General features: G+C 41.2%; 1 protein-coding gene across 1 annotated transcript in view; it reads left to right on the top strand.

The window, feature by feature from the left end:
- Positions 1-15,627, top strand: part of LOC122560418 (eukaryotic translation initiation factor 3 subunit B) — a 75,237-nt gene extending 59,610 nt beyond the window's left edge. The window contains exons 16-19 of the mRNA XM_087998038.1: positions 4,884-4,961; positions 8,776-8,884; positions 11,905-12,021; positions 15,155-15,627. Of these exons, the coding sequence (XP_087854164.1) occupies positions 4,884-4,961; positions 8,776-8,884; positions 11,905-12,008 (291 nt within the window). The 3' untranslated portion in view covers positions 12,009-12,021; positions 15,155-15,627. The remainder of the gene's footprint in view (positions 1-4,883; positions 4,962-8,775; positions 8,885-11,904; positions 12,022-15,154) is intronic.
- The last annotated feature ends 903 nt before the right edge of the window (positions 15,628-16,530 follow it).

Here is a 16,530-nt window from a genome sequence, read left to right as displayed (position 1 = left end):
ATAACCTCATCACCTCAGCGGATCTCCCATCCACTGCCTCCAATCTCATAGTCCCACAACCCCGTACCACCCGTTTCTACCTCCTGCCCAAAATCCACAAACCTGACTGCCCTGGCCGACTGACCCATTGTCTCAGCCTGCTCCTGCCCCACCGAACCCATTTCTGCATACCTTGCCACGGTCCTGTCCCCCTTAATCCAAGAACTCCCCACCTACGGTCGGGACACCACCCACGCCCTCCACCTCCTCTATGATTTTCGCTTCCCCTGCCCCCAACGCCTTATCTTCACCATGGACATCCAGTCCCGATACACCTCCATCCCCCATCACAAAGGCCTCAAAGCCCTCTGCTTCTTCCTTTCCAGCCGAACCAACCAGTACCCTTCCACTGACACTCTCCTTCGACTGACTGAACTGGTCCTCACTCTTAACAAATTCTCCTTCCAATCCTCCCACTTCCTCCAAACCGAAGGAGTAGCCATGGGCACCCGCATGGGACCTAGCTATGCCTGCCTCTTCGTTGGATATGTGGAACAGTCCATCTTCCGCAGCTACACTGGCACCACTCCCCACCTTTTCCTCCGCTACATTGATGACTGTATCGGCGCTACCTCTTGCTCCCATGAGGAGGTTGAACAGTTCATCTACTTTACTAACACCTTCCACCCTGACCTCAAATTTACCTGGACTGTCTCAGACTCCTCCCTCCCCTTCCTAGACCCCTCCATCTCTATCTCGGATGACCGACTCAACACGGACGTATACTATAAACTGACTCCCACAGCTACCTAGATTACACCTCTTCCCCCTGTAAAAACGCCATCCCATATTCCCAATTCCTTCGCCTTCGCCGCATCTGCTCCCAGGAGGACCAGTTCCAATACCGAACAAACCAGACTGCCTCCTTCTTCAAAGACCGCAATTTCCCCTCAGACGTGGTTGACAATGCTCTCCACCGCATCTCCTCCACTTCCCGCTCCTCCGCCCTTGAACCCTGCCCCTCCAATCGCCACCAGGACAGAACCCCACTAGTCCTCACCTACCACCCCACCAACCTCCAGATACATCAGATCATCCTTCGTCATTTAACCACCTCCAAACGGACCCCACCACCAAGGACCACCCTTTCTGAAAAGCTTCCCTGTTGGGTCCCTTTTAAACTGTTCGCCTCTCCCCTTAAACCTATGCTCTGTAGTTCTGGACTCTTTCCCCACCCCAGGCAAAAGACCTTGTCTATTTACACTATCCTTGCCCTTCATGATTGTACAAACTTCTATAAAGTCATCCCTCAGCCTCTGACATTCCAGGGAAAATAGCCGCAATGTACACAGCCTCTCCCTATAGCTCAAATCTTCTAAACTTGGCGACATCCTTGTAAATCTTTTCTGAACCCTTTCAAGTTTCATAACATCCTTCCGATAGGAGGGAGACCAGAGTTGCACACACTATTCCAACACTAGGTTAGATATTTTCTATACAACCTTTTTCGAGATGTTTATTTACATGTCCACTGTGACTTGTAACTGGGGACATAATAGGGCCCCTCAAAGATCAGCAAGGCAGCCAATGTGTGGAGCTGCAGGAGATGGAGATACTAAACGAGTATTTTGTATCTGTGTTTATTTGGAGAAGGACATGGGGGAAATGTGGGAAAATAAATGGTGACATCTTGAAAAATGTCCATATTACAGAGGTGGTGGTGCTGGGTGTTTTGAAATGCATAAAAGTGGATAAATCCTCAGGACCTGATCAGGTGTACCCTAGAACTCTGGGAAGCTAGGGAAGTGATCGCTGGGTCCCTTGTTGAGAAGCTTGTATCATCGATCGTCACCGATGAGGTGCCGGAAGGCTGGAGGTTGGCTAACATGGTGCCGCTATTTAAGAAAGGTTGTAAGGACAAGCCAGGGAACTATAGACCGGTGAGCCTGACATCGGTGGTGAGACTGATTAGGGATAGTCAGCAGGATTGTGCGTGGGATATCATGTCTCGTGAACTTGGTTGAGTTTTTTTGAAGTAACGAAGAGAATTGATGACGGCAGAGCAGTAGTCTTGATCTATATGGACTTCATTGAGGCGTTCTACAAGGTTCCTCGGGGGAGACTGGTGAGCAAGCTTAGATCTCATGGAGTACGGGGAGAATTAGGCATTTGCAGACTGGCTTGATAGAAGGTGGTGGTGGAGGGTTGCTTTTCAGACTGGAGGCCCGTGATCAGTAGTGTGCCACAAGGATTGGTGCTGGGTCCACTGGTTTTCGTCACTTTTATATAAATGATTTGGATGTGAAAATAGGAAGTATAGTTAGTAAGTTTGCAGATGACACCAACATTGGAGGTGTAGTGGACAGTGAAGAAGTACAATGGGATCTTGATCAATGGGCTGAGTGACAGATGGAATTTAATTTAGTTAGATGCGAGTTGCTGCACTTTGGAAAAGCAAATCAAAGCAGGGCGTAACACTTCATATTAAGATCCTGGGGAGTGTTGCTGAATAAAGAGACCTTGGAGTGCCGATTCATAGTCCCTTGAAAGTAGTGTCGCATGTAGATAGGATAGTGAAGAAGGCTTTCCTTTATTGGTCAATGCATTGAGCATAGGAGTTGGGAGGTCATGTTGCGGCTGTACAGCACATTGGTTCGGCCACTTTTGGAATATTGCGTACAATCCTAGTCTCCTTCCTATCGGAAAGGTGTTGTGAAACTTGGGTTCAGAAAAGATTTACAAGGATGTTGCCAGGGTTGGAGGATTTGAGCTATAGGTAGAGGATAAATAGGTTGGGGCTGTTTTCCGTGGAGTGTTGGAGGCTAAGGGATATAGAAATGTATTTATATACCTTATAGAGGTATATAAAATCATGATGATGTTCTAGCATTGAATGTATTTTAGTCTGGGATGGAGAAATGGTCAGTATGCTTCCAAAACCAATGGATGGGAGAGTGGGCAGGAAAGTGAAATTGATTCCCAAAATCAGCCTTGATCATTAATAATAGTGGAGCAGGCTTGATGTGTGGTCTTACCCCGTCTGTGTTGCTGTGTTTGAGTAATTCCTGTTGTGCTGATTGTGTTTAAATAACATGTTTAAATAACGTGTTTAAATAACATGTTAATTTCAGTTTTTAAAATAGCTTTCTCCAGTTGGTCAAGAGTCATGTAGGCAAACTATAATTTGCAAATAGTAATTTTGGCCCTAAATTCCAGGTTGTATTATTTCCATTACATATTGTGAAATTTAAAAAATGCTTAGATAGAATTTAACAATGATTTGTGGGCAGCACGGTGGCACAGTGGTTAGCACTGCTGCCTCACAGTGCCAGAGACCTGGGTTCAATTCCCACCTCAGGCGACTCTCTGTGTGGAGTTTGCACATTCTCCCCGTGCCTGCGTGGGTTTCCTTCGGGTGCTCCGGTTTCCTCCCACAATCCAAAAATGTGCAGGTTAGGTGAATTGGCTGCTAAATTGCCTGTAGTATTAGGTGAAGGGGTAAATGTAGGGGAATGGGTCTGGGTGGGTTGCGTTTCGGTCAGCCAGTCGGTGTGGACTTGTTAGGCGGAAGGGCCTGTTTCCACACTGTAAGTAATCTAATCTAATCTAATAAAAATATATGCACACAGTGTTATAGTTGTACAATTATAACAACTCTTTCAGCCTGATTTTAACTCTAACTAGCTAAAACATGAATATGTCATGATAAACAGTTAAGAATCTGTTACAAAAATGTCACCTTTTAAGTTATTTTCCCCAAAAAATGTGTGGTTTTAGTCAAGAGAGTGTCCTACCTTCTATTCTAGTAAACGCTTTCCTTCAAAAATGTCACCTATCTGCAATTTTAATTATTCTCAGGCAATCTACTTTTTGTACCATTTTTCATTTGCTGTTTGTGTCAATCTTATCAGTGTTTGGTACTACTTTAGAGACTCATTCTTTCCAAGAGGGGTTCTTAAGCCGAATGAGTGTTGGCAGGTTACTTAAGTGGGGACTCACAACTGAGCTTCATTCTGTCCTCTTTAGTGTTGCTAGGTTTTGTTATGTTGTTGGTTAGACATCAAATGGAAGAGTTTTGCTCCGTAACATTAAGACATTCTTGAGTGTTTTTGTAGCGCCTTGGTAATCATAGAATCCCTCCATTGTGGAAACGGCCTTTCGGCTTATCATATCCACACTGACTGTTTGTTTGAACAGCATCCCACCTTTCTACCCTATCCCTGTAACCTTACATTTCCCATGGTTAATCCACCTAGCCTGCACATCTTTGGACTGTGGGAGCACTCTGAGAAAAACCACACAGACACGGCAGAATGTGCAAACTCCATGTGGAAATTTGCCCAATAGTGCAGTTGAACTGGGTCCCTGACAGTGAGGCAGCAGTGCAATTATTGAGTGAATGTACTGCCCTAATGTCCCTAGCTCTGAGTCTGGAGGCTAGGTTGAAGTCCCATCTGCTTCAGAGGTGTGTCATAACATGTCGGAACAGGTTGGTCAAAACATCTAAACAGTCTGGCTGTGTTCTCATTAATTTGATGTAGGCTAGAAATTGAGTTTGTATCCGTTTATTTTGCTGCCTTTGTCAGCTGCAATAAAACATATTTAGAGTTAAAAATTTGAAAGTATTTTCTTAAAACATTTGTAATATTGTTTTCCATGCACAAGTAAGAATACTGGAAAAGCACAGCAGGTCAGGCAGCATCCGAGAAGCAGTCCTCACTTTCGCCTCGTAAAAACATTTCGTGCTCCTCGGATGCTGCCTGACCTGCTGTGCTTTTCCAGCACCACTCTAATCTAGACTCTGATCTCCAGCATCTACAGTCCTCACTTTCGACAAGTAAGAATGCATGTGGCATTGAAATAATTTGTTAATTGGTTAATGTTTTTATGTTTCATTTTCCCAGCAAATCAAAAAAGATTACAAGAAATACTCGAAAATATTTGAACAGAAAGATCGTTTAAGTCAGTCCAAGGCCTCCAAGGTGAGTAGACAGTTTTGTATAATCATTAAAAATTACAAATCCAAAGTTAAATGCAATACTGGTAGGAGACATAACTTTTAAGAGGAAGTAGATCAAACTCCCAGAATGGAACTTGTATTCTAACAATTAAAAAAACAGTAAGTTACCTGTTAAAGGTGAAATGTAATAATTTCTTGAGAGTTCTTGTTTACTTAATGTTAGATTTAAAGATTAGTGTTGGAATTTAAGTGGGTACAAGAAAATGTTCTGATTCGGTATATGGATAAGAGAAGGTGCAAACTTGACCTACTTTTGGGAAACAAAGCAGGGCAAGTGACTGAGGGGTCAGTGGGGGAGCATCTTTGGGCCAGCGACCATAATTCTATTAGTTTTAAAATAGTGATGGAAAAGAATAGATTGGATCTAAAAGTTGAAGTTCTAAATGAGAGTTAGGCCAATTCTGATGGTATTAGGCAAGGGCTCTCAAAAACTGACTGGGGGTAGATGTTCACATGTAAAGATACGGCTGGAAAATGGGAAGCCTTCAGAAATGAGATAACGAGAGTCCAGCGACAGTATATTCCTGTAGGTGAAAGGGAGGGTTGGTAAGTGTAGGGAATGGATGACTAAAGAAATTGAGGGTTTGGTTAAGAAAAAGGAGGAGGCATATGTCAGGTATAGACAGGAGAGATCGTGAATCCTTAGAGTATAAAGGCAGTAGGAGTATGCTTAAGAGAGAAATCAGGAGGGCAAAAAGGGGACATGAGATAGCTTTGGCAAATAGGGTTAAGGAGAATCCAAAGGGATTTTATAAATATATTAAGGACAAAAGGATAATTAGGGAGAGCATAGGGCCCCTCCAACGTCAGCAAGGCCATGTCCATGTCCAACTTTTTCATGCAGAGTGGTGCGTGTATGGAATGAGCTGCCTGAGGAAATGGTGAAGGCTGGTACAATTACAGCATTTAAAAGGCTTCTAGATTGTTATGTGAACAGGAAGGGTTCAGAGGGATATGGGCCATTTGTTGGCAAATGGGAATAGATTAGGTTAGGATATCTCGTCTGCATGGACGAGTTGGATTGGAGGGCCTTATTCTGTGCTGTACATCTCTACAATTGTAATTTCCTTTCCAACTTGTGATTTTAATTAGATGTCTGCAGCTAATCTTCATGCATTTGATATAAGGCATCTTTCCAGGGACATCTATTTTGTTTTAAAAAACTCCTCCTTTGGTCAGCTTCAGGATTTTTATTCTTTGGGGACCTTGTACGTCTCAAATGTCGGTGTCACACCATTGATTCAAGCTTAATCTCAATGTTTTGACTTTAAGTCCAGTAGGAGCTAGTAACTCTGTAGTTGTCATCAAATGTAAGCTCAATTCCTTAACCAAAAGGGAATTAAATATGCTAAGATTTGCTCAATTAATTTTTTTTAGATTAGATTACTTAGTGTACACAAGTCCACACCGACCCGCCGAAGCGCAACCCACCCAGACCCATTTCCCTACATTTATCCCTTCACCTAACACTACGGGCAATTTAGTATGCCCAATTCACCTAACCTGCACATTTTTGGTCTGTGGGAGGAAACCAGAGCACCCGGAGGAAACCCACGCAGAGACGGGGAGAATGTGCAAACTCCACACCGTCACCTGAGGTGGGAATTGAACCTGGGTCTCTGGTGCTGTGAGGCAGCAGTGCTAGCCACCGTGCCACCCACAAATTTTCCTCCTTCAGCTGCATTATTTGTTAGAGAATTTAGAGAGATGTGGCAGATGTTAAGATTAGGGATAGATCTTTAATTACTCTGGATCAAGTCGGCATAAGGAGAGAGGAAGTGTCGTGTATTCTAAAAGGTATTAAAGTGGACAAGTGTGCAGGATCTATCCCCGGTTACTGAGGGAAACGAGAGAGGAAAAAGGTGCAGCCTTAACAGATATCTTTGCAGCATCCTTGAAAATGGGGGAGGTCCAAGAGGACTGGAGAATTGCTAATGATGTCATCTTGTTGGAGAAGGCTAGCAGGGATAATCCAAAGTTAAAAATCACAACACCAGGTTATAATCCCAACAGGCTTAATTGGAAGCAATTGGTAGCCGCCTGATGAAGGAGCGACTCTCCGAAAGCTAGTGTGCTTCCAATTAAACCTGTTGGACTATAATCTGGTGTTGTGTGATTTTTAACTTTGTACACCCCAGTCCAACACCGGCATCTCCAAATCAGGGATAATCCAGATAATTATAGACCTGTGAGCCTGATGTCAGTGGTAGGGAAGCTACTGAAGAAGAAACTAATGAATAGGATATATAGCCATTTGGAAGAAAATGAGCTTATCAGTGATAGGCAGCAGCATGGTTTTGTACAGGAAAGGTCATGTCTTACAAACCTAATAGAATTCTTTTTGAAGACGTGACAAAATTGATTGATGAGAGAAGGTATACAGGTATCATATACGTGGACTTTAGTAAGGCATTTGATCAGGTTTCCCATGGTAGGCTGATGAAGGTGAAGTCGCATGGGGTCCAGGGTGTTCTAGCTAGATGGACAGAGAACTGGTTGGGCAACAAGAGACAGAGACTAGTAGTGAAAGGGAGCTTCTCAAAATGGAGAATCTGTGCTGGGACCACTGTTGTTTGTGATGTACATAAATGATTTGGAGGAAGGTGTAGGTTGCCTCACTAGCAAGTTTGCAGATGACAGTCAGATTGGTGGAGTAATAGTGAAGGGACTGTCAGAATACAACAGAATATAGATAGATTGAAGAGTTGGGCAGAGAAATGGCAGGTGGAGTTCAATCCGGATAATTACGAAGTGGTGCATTTTGGAAGATGCAATTCCAGAGTGAACTATACAGTAAATGGAAAAGTCCTGGGGAAAATTGATGGTACAGAGAGATCTGGGTGTACAGGTCAATTGTTCCCTGAAGGTGGCAACGCAGGTCAATAGTAGTCAAGAATGCATACGGCATGCTTTCCTTCATCGGACCGGGTATTGAGTACAAGAGTTGGCAGATCATGTTACAATTGTATAAGACTTTGGTTTGGAATACTGCGTATGGTTCTGGTCTCCACACTTACCAAAAGGATGTGGATGCTTTGGAGAGAGTGCAGAGGAGGTTCACAAAGATGTTGCCTCGTATGACGGGTGCTAGCTATGAGCAGAGGTTGAGTAGATTTGGATTATTTTCATTGGAAAGAAGGTGGCTAAGGGGGGACCTGATTGACCCCTACAAAATCATGAGAGATGTAGATAGGGTGGGAAGCAAGAAATTTTTTTTTCCCCCCAGAGTGGAGGGCTCAATTACTAGGGTCATGAGTTCAAAGTGAGAGGAGAAAAGTTTCAGGGAGATATACATGAAAAGCTCTTTACACAGTGGGTGATGGATGGCTGGAATGCGTTGCCAGTGGAGGTAGTAGGGGCGGGAATGATAGCGTCATCTAAGATATATGAATGGGCAGGGAGCAGAGGGATACAGATCCTTAGAGGATATGGGTCAGCACAGGCTTGGAGGGCCGAAGGACCTGTTCCTTTGCTGTAATGTTCTTTGTTAAATCTGTCTTTCTGTCAATGATGTAAATATTAGCTTTGGCTAACAGTGGAAGATTGCTTTTATCAATCCATTCAGTACCTCCCAATTTCAATTTGAAGATGGATAACAGGCATCTGATCGGTTATCACTTGTGCTACTCCTAATCAGTCAGTTATTCTCGGCAGTTCTGGCAAAGTTCAAATTCTTAATGGAATGGTTGTAACTGAAAATTTGAAACTTCGGTTCATTTCCATTTTCCTGTTTTTAAAAAGCAAATGTATAATGGTTCTGATTAATTATCTTTAAGGAATTGGTAGATAAGCGACGCAAGATGATGGAAGAATTCCATAAATATCGTGAGAAGGCCATGCAGATTTATGCAGAGCAGAAACCCAAACGCCTGGAGCTACGAGGAGGTGATTTGCGAGTATTTAATTTTAATTGTTACCAGTTTAATCATACAGGCACATAAACCCCTGTAGATTGAGGCATAAGTCAATCTTTTGAAGGTTCAAAAAATCCTTCCAGAAGTGAGGGTAAATCTCGACTTGTGCACCAAGTAAATATGTGAACCATCAGTGTTGTTGCAGGATGACCCATTTCTATCTGTTGGTCGCTCTGCACAGTTTGTGCTCTGTAGGCATGTCTTAAAAGTCTGGGCTTTATTTTGTCAATATGGGCCATGTTGTCTGTTTAACCCCCATGCCTGGCTAATAAAGAAAAGTATAATCCCTAAAACTACATCTCTGAACTTAAAACATTGAGGCCAATTATGTGTAAGCATAGCTTTTAAATACACATTTACAGATTTTTAAGATTTGTAGCTCAGGTTGATGATATGGATATAAGTTAGCTCACTGAGCTGGATGGTTTGTTTTCAGATGTTTTGTCACCATGACTAGATAACATCATCAGTGAGAGTCTCTGGTGGCATATCCCGCCTCTCTACTTATAGGTCTTGGTTTCTTAAGGTGGCTGAATTTTCCTGCTTGTTTATCCAATGTGTGTTTTTTTTTTACAGTTCTTGCATGGTATTTTGTAAATGACTTTAGTTTTTCTGGTAGTGTCTAATGGGTCCTTTAGATTCATTAGTCGCTGTTTTAGTGTGTTGGTAGCTTTGTGGACTACCATGATGTCAAGGGGTCTGAGTAGTCTGAAAGTCATTTCTACTATGTCTTTGATGTGAGATAATGTAGCTTTAGTTTTTGTGTTGTTTCTGCTGGTTTGGGTTTGTTTCTGAGGAATTGGTGGATTGTGTATATTGGGTAACCACTTTTCTTGAAAACATTGTTTGGTATTTTTCTTCTGTTTCTAGTTCTTGGGTTCTGCAGTGAGATGGAGCTCGTTGAAATAATATATTGATGCAGCTCCGTTTGTAGGTGTTGGGGTGATTTGCTTCTGAAGTTAAGTATTTGGTCTGTTTGTTTTTCTGGAGACGCTGGTTTGCAGCTCTCCATTAAATGTACGTTCAACTGTCATGTCTCGGAATGGGAGCCTGTTGTTCTCTGTTGAGAATTTTATGCCTGTCAGGATATTGTTGGTGTTGTATGCTTCCTCTAATTTGTTCAGTTTTGTGATGACAAAGGTGTCATCCACCTAGTGGATTGGGTTGGGTAGATAGGGCTGCTTATTCGAGTCTCTGCATTACTGTTTCCGCTGATAAGCCCTGATATTAGTGATCCCATGGGTGTTCCATTGATTTGTTTGTAAGTTTTGTCATTGAATGTGAAGTGGATGATAAGACACAAGTCCATCACCTTGGAGATGTTGTCTTTGCTGATGAGGTTGGTGCTATCTGGTGTTTGTAGTCTTGGTTTTCCTCGCAGTGACGCCAGTGTTTCTTTGGCCATGTCGTTGTTTATTGATGTGAAAAGTGCTGTTATGTCAAAGGAGACCATTATTTCATCCTCTTCTATCTTGGTGTTTTGGTGTTCAGGAATTCTTGTGTGTTGAAGAGGATATGCCACCAGGATACATGAACACCAACTAGCCACCAAAAGACACAGCCCACTATCACTAGCTGCCATACATACAGACAAAGAAGGACACCACTTTGACTGGGACAACACACACCACCTCGGAGAGGTGAAATAAAGACACACACGCGAATTCCTAGAGGCCTGGCATTCTATCCAGAACTCCAACAATAAACACATCGATTTAGACTCCATCTACCTTCCCTTGAAAAAAAAACTGCCTTAAGAAACCAGACCTACAAATAGAGAGGCAGGACGTACCACCAGCGCTTCACTAGAGACTCACTGATGATGTTACCTAGTCATGGTGACGAAATGTCTGAAAACAAGTCTTCCAGCTCAGCAAGCCAACTTACATCCATTTACAGAGTACCTTTGGTATTTTTGTGGATGTAAAGAAATTAGGGTTTCTAGGTAATGTTTGGAACCTTGGTCAAACATCTTGTTCAGATCATCTCAGTATTCTGTTTGGCTACTGTATTAGATTAGATTAGATTAGATCTCTATATTGTGGAAACAGGCCCCTTGGCCCAACAAGTCCACCCCGGCCCTCCGAAGAGTAACGCACCCAGATCCATTTCCCTCTGACTAATGCACCTAACGCAATGGGCAATTTAATTGGCCAATTCACCTAACCTGCACATCTTTGGACTGTGGGAGAAAACTGGAGCACCCGGAGGAAACCCACGCAGGCACTTCGGAGAACATGCAAATTCCACCCAAGGCTGGAATCGAACCTGGGTCCCTGGCACTGTGAGGCAGCAGTGCTAATCACTGAGCCACCGCGCTGCCCTAATGTACTAATTAAACTTATACTTTTAAAAATAAAACTCTTGAGAAAATTACATTATCCTCAGTGTAAAATAGTTCTAAATTAAAGGAGGTGCTCATTGTGAAAATGTCAAGAAAAGTGTGTTTTTTGTAAGGAAAATTATTTAGTTAGAAAAATGTAAATCCAATAAATTGGTCTAACAAAGTTATGAGGAGACAGCTTGGTTTATAGTACGAAAGGAGAGTTTTCAATGAAAATAAAATCGCAGATTGGAGCAAGTCTCCTGCAAAGCATCAAGACCTGGATTGTACGATGGCCACTGAGAACTTGTATCTCTTGATCAGAATCCCAACCAAAATTGTATTGATTAGATTAAGGTTACTTTGCTCTGGCTAAGACTCCAAGATGGCATGAACAGCTTTAATTTAGTTGACCATCACAATTTCCAATGTGATCATCTAGTGTTGAGATGGAATAGAAATGCAAGATTAGTGCAATAGCAAATAAGGCTGTTGCTTATGTTGGTTAAGCAAAATAGAAGAAATATACCAAATGACTATGGCATGTTTGATTTGGGAATGCTTTAATACTTCATGTTGAGATTCTGAAGGGGAAAATTGTTTTTCATTACAATAAAATGTAGATGAATGCAAATTGCTATTGAAAGTTCTTGCTCATCACCTCACAGGTGTAGACACTGATGAGCTGGATAGTAATGTTGACGATTGGGAAGAAGAGACCGTTGAATTTTTTGTCACAGAAGAAATTATCCCTGTTGGAGATCAGGAGTAGTCTCATAACACAGGTAAGATCCTCTCGTATCATAAGAGATGCAATGGCTGTCCCCTAAAAATTGCCATAACGAATTAAACTTTATTAAGCACAGATTTTGGAGTGCAGTTTATTTTGACTGGAGAGTAAATCTGCTTCAAAGCTTGTAAAATATTTTTGAATGCAGTGTACTGTTAGAGCCAGAAATAGTATGTTTCCTTACTAGCAGCAATCAAGATATTTTCTGAGTTGTGTATTTTCTTACCCTCAGAATGTATAATTCTAATTTAATTAAGAAGCAGCAAAATTTCTGTTGAGTTAAGATAAAGGTCACTTGCCCTAGAAATGTAAAAATATTGTTCACTTCATACTTGCACACTAAGACACACAGACTCGGTACAGGTGGGGGAAAAAATATAATTTGCAATTATTTCAATCTCTCTAATAGCAGGCCTGTGATTTCTTCGACAAGTGGAAGTTCTAATTGAAATTAAGCTCTTGTAGAGCAGAGGATTCTCATTAAGTGGTGAGTTTTCTTGCACCCAAATGGCTAGGAGGTTGGTTCCCAGGTAAATTTGAATAGGTCAGAGCATTTCCTCTTTCTTATTACCTTGGCTGCATAGTTGACTGGTATCTGGTTCCTTGGCTGTTCGGAAGGAACTTTGCCAGGAGTTTGATTGTTTTAAAAGTAAGCAGAAAATGAGGTTTTCCAATCATGTGTACTCCACCAGTTCAAAGCTATTTTTTCTTCATGGAATCTGATGTATCTGGCAAGGTTTTTTTTACCCCATCCACAGATCTATTTGAACAGAGTGGTTTCTTAGGTTGTTTTAGACATCAGTTATTGATCTGGGTCACATGTCGATTCACCTGAGAAGACTGGTAATTTTCCTTCCTCAGAAGGCATTTGTGAGCTAGTTGGCTTTTTACAATATCCAATGTTAGTCGCCACTACTGGAACTATCTTTCAGTTCCAGGTTTTCATTATTTCAATTTAAGTTCCATCAGTGGGATTTGAGTACGTCTTCAAAATATTATTCTGGGCCTCCAGATTACTAATGCTACTTTACCACTGCCTCCGAATCCTTTTCCAAATATGATAGGTGGTTGGAATGATTAGACATCATCTGTTGTCACTTGACAATTTGAAATTCATTCTGGCTTTGGATGAGGGGCCATGGTAATGCAGTGAAAGGCCAAACAAATCCACTTCACTCTGGTCTGTAACATTCATTGTGTTTTGCTGTTTCTTCTCAATGGTGACACTGAATAAACAACTCTTTTTTTTGATGAATGATCCTTAAACATGGGCATGTAAGTTTTACAGGTGCCTGTGAATTATTTATTTTGGTGAAGTATTTAATTAGTTAATGGCTTTAAACTCTCTGTTGTCTAGGTTTCAATGCCAAATGGTTGTATGATGTGCAGTGATCATTTCTATATTGTGTTCAACATTTTGAAGGATCCTCTGAAAAGTTCATAATTTCTGCAATTATGAAATTTTAATTATTAATTCTGTGCAGTTCAACATTAGGAAATACAACTGCTTTCAATATGTTTATAACAAATTGCAATTGTCACAAAGATATTTACAATCCAGGAGGTCAATTTTGATCTGTAGTCACTGTTGTAACACAGGAAGTGCAGCCATCAAAACTGCAGTAAGAACGTGAATCGTCTTTTATTTTGAGATGTTGGTTAAGAATAATTTATAAGTGAGGAAAGGTATTTCACTTTCCCTGTTCTAAAAGTAGTGCTATGAATCTTCTGTGTCTACCATATAGATTAGATTCGATTCCCTATGTGTGGAAACAGGCCATTTGGCCCAACAAGTCCACACTGACCCGCTGAAGAGTAACCCACCCAGACCTATTCCCCCTACCCTTTATTTACCCGAGACTAATGCACCTAATACTATGGACAATTTATCTTGGCCAATTCACCTGACCTGCACATCTTTGGATTGTGGGAGGAAACCAGAGCGCCAGGAGGAAACCCGAGCATCAGGAGGAAACCCACGCAGACACTGGGAGAATGTGCAAACTCCACACAGACAGTCACCCAAGGTGGGAATCAAACCCCCGGGTCCCTGGCGCTGTGAGGCAGCAGTGTTAACCACTGAGTCACTGTGCCTATTGTCAGAACAATACATATTTAAATAGTTTTGGTTCGTTTTAACATCTTTAAATTGTAGCAATATCATTGATTCGTAGAGCAGTACAGCATGGAAACAGACCCTCCGAACCAGCTCGTCCATGACGGCCTGATATCGCAAATTAATTTAGTCCCATTTGCCAGCATTTTGGCCCATATCCTTCTAAACCCTTCCTTCATGCCATGAAGGTCCACATGCCTTTTTAAATGTTGTAATTCTAGCAGCCTCCACCACTTCCTCCGGCAGCTCATTCCATATACGCACCTTTCTCTGCATGAAAAGGTTGCCCTTTATATCCCTTTTCAAATCTTTTCCCCTCTCGCCTTAAATCTATGCCCTTTTGTTTTGGACTCCCTTACCCTTGGCTATTCACCGTATCTATGACCCTCATGATTTTATAAACCTCTACCAGGTCACCCCTCAGCCTCTGACACTCCAGGGAAAATAGCCCTAGCCTCTTCAGCCTCTCCTTTAACTCAAACACTTGAACCCTGGCAATAGCCTTATAAATCTTTTCTAAACCCTTTCAAGTTTCACAACATCCCTGCCATAGCAGGGAGACCAGAATTTCTCACAGTATTCCAAAAGTGGCCTAACCAATGTTCTGTACAGCCGAAACATGACCTCCCAACTCCCATACTCAATGCATTGACCAGTAAAGACAAGCATACCAAATGCCACTTCCACTATCCTGTCTACCTGTGACTCTGCTTTCAAGGTCAATCCTCTTTGTCTGTCATTTTTGACATTTTGTAATATTATAGTGCCACTTAAGTGATTTTTATCAAATTTCAATTCCCCTACTCAAATGAATCAAACAAATTGGATTGTGGACATTGGAAACATTAAAGAGTTACCGTCAATTTTTTCTTCCTGCCATACATGTCCTTTCTGTTGAGTTAAAGGCTGACAAAATATCTATTTAGAATAGATATGCACATTATAATGGTTAACAAGTGGATGAATTTTAATTTTTTTTTAATATCTACATGTGCAAACTTTTTTTCTCCAGTGCCACCATATCTTCAGTTGAAGCTGATTTCTCTTTCGTCACCTGGAACTTGATCTCTACATTTTGGAAGTTGAATGCGTTCCACTCTTGCAAAAATCATCACAGTGCCTTTAACTATATCAGTTTTGCAGTGGTGATAAAGACACTGCCTCCACTCTTAACAAATGTGAATACATTTCACTAAATAGCAGCAGCTCTGCAGTTTACTTTGTGCTACTGTCACTGATCACTGTGGATGCTGTCTGTGGTTGGTGTAAGTATATTACTGAGGCACTCAAAGTTTCCTGTAGCCATGGGCTATTTTCAAATCCATGGTAAATTAACACAGCATTTTGTAAGGAGGAATATTCAAAACATAATAAGGGTTAATACATATTTTAATGTGCAATTACTGCACTACAATGGACTGTATCCTCCTCCATTCAGGTTATACTTGACTTCAAATGGGATAAAATAAAGCTTAGTAACATTGATGTTTTGCCTGTGTATTGATTATTGCTTTAAATACTTCATTAATCTAAAGAAAACGGGTTGAATACATTGACTACATTTTTAGCACAGTCTCTTGTTTAGAAAATGATATGACAGACCAGTTGTAGCAGGTAAATTTGCATTCCACCAATCTGCTCTATCCCATGCACAATATTTTCTTTGCATCATACTAGGCCTTGAACACATGTTCATTCATTTATATAAACAGAGGTGGCAAATGCTGTGCTTAGAAATCTAAAAGTAGACAATGGCTGCTTTGTGGTTTTGACAATTTTTAGGGATGTTGTAATGGACACTAAAACTCAACTAAAGCTGTGCACTTATTGACTGGGTAGCTTCAATCCAGTTATTGATCTGTCTTCAGATTGATTCTGCTTGTAATGTTAGTTAATAAATCCCTTTGGAGCAACACTGTTAAATTCACAATGAGAATTTACTGAATTTTACAAAAGGACTACAGGAGCAATCATTACTTCAGAATTTAGCCTGCTACAACTGTTATTTTTAGTTAATTGTTCAAACCTAACTTTACACCATATGATACATTAGTGTGTTCTGGTTAGCTTAATATTTTATGGAATCTAAGAACAATTCTTATACAAATGACAAATTAAACATTCTGAATAATGCATACCTTTCACCAATGCTTCCTTTTATGTCCTGAAACTGCGTCTGCACAAATGAGGAAAGGGAGTCTAAATTGATGAAGCAATGTACATTTTTGGGATGTCTCAATTTGTTTCTCCATTCTTCTCATGTTTCTGTTCATCTTCGGAGAAATGAAGTAGAGCTCGAAGTTTTAGAAACGTGTCTTGATTGATAGTGGATGTTTAGGAGGAGAACTTCACATTTTTACTGTTATGCTGGAGACCACATTAGACACT

The sequence above is a fragment of the Chiloscyllium plagiosum genome, unplaced genomic scaffold, assembly GCF_037043375.1.
Source record: "Chiloscyllium plagiosum isolate Xiang-an unplaced genomic scaffold, Cpla_swu_hap1 HiC_scaffold_20, whole genome shotgun sequence".
NCBI lineage: Eukaryota > Metazoa > Chordata > Chondrichthyes > Orectolobiformes > Hemiscylliidae > Chiloscyllium > Chiloscyllium plagiosum.
This window is presented reverse-complemented; position numbering and strand designations above follow the sequence as displayed.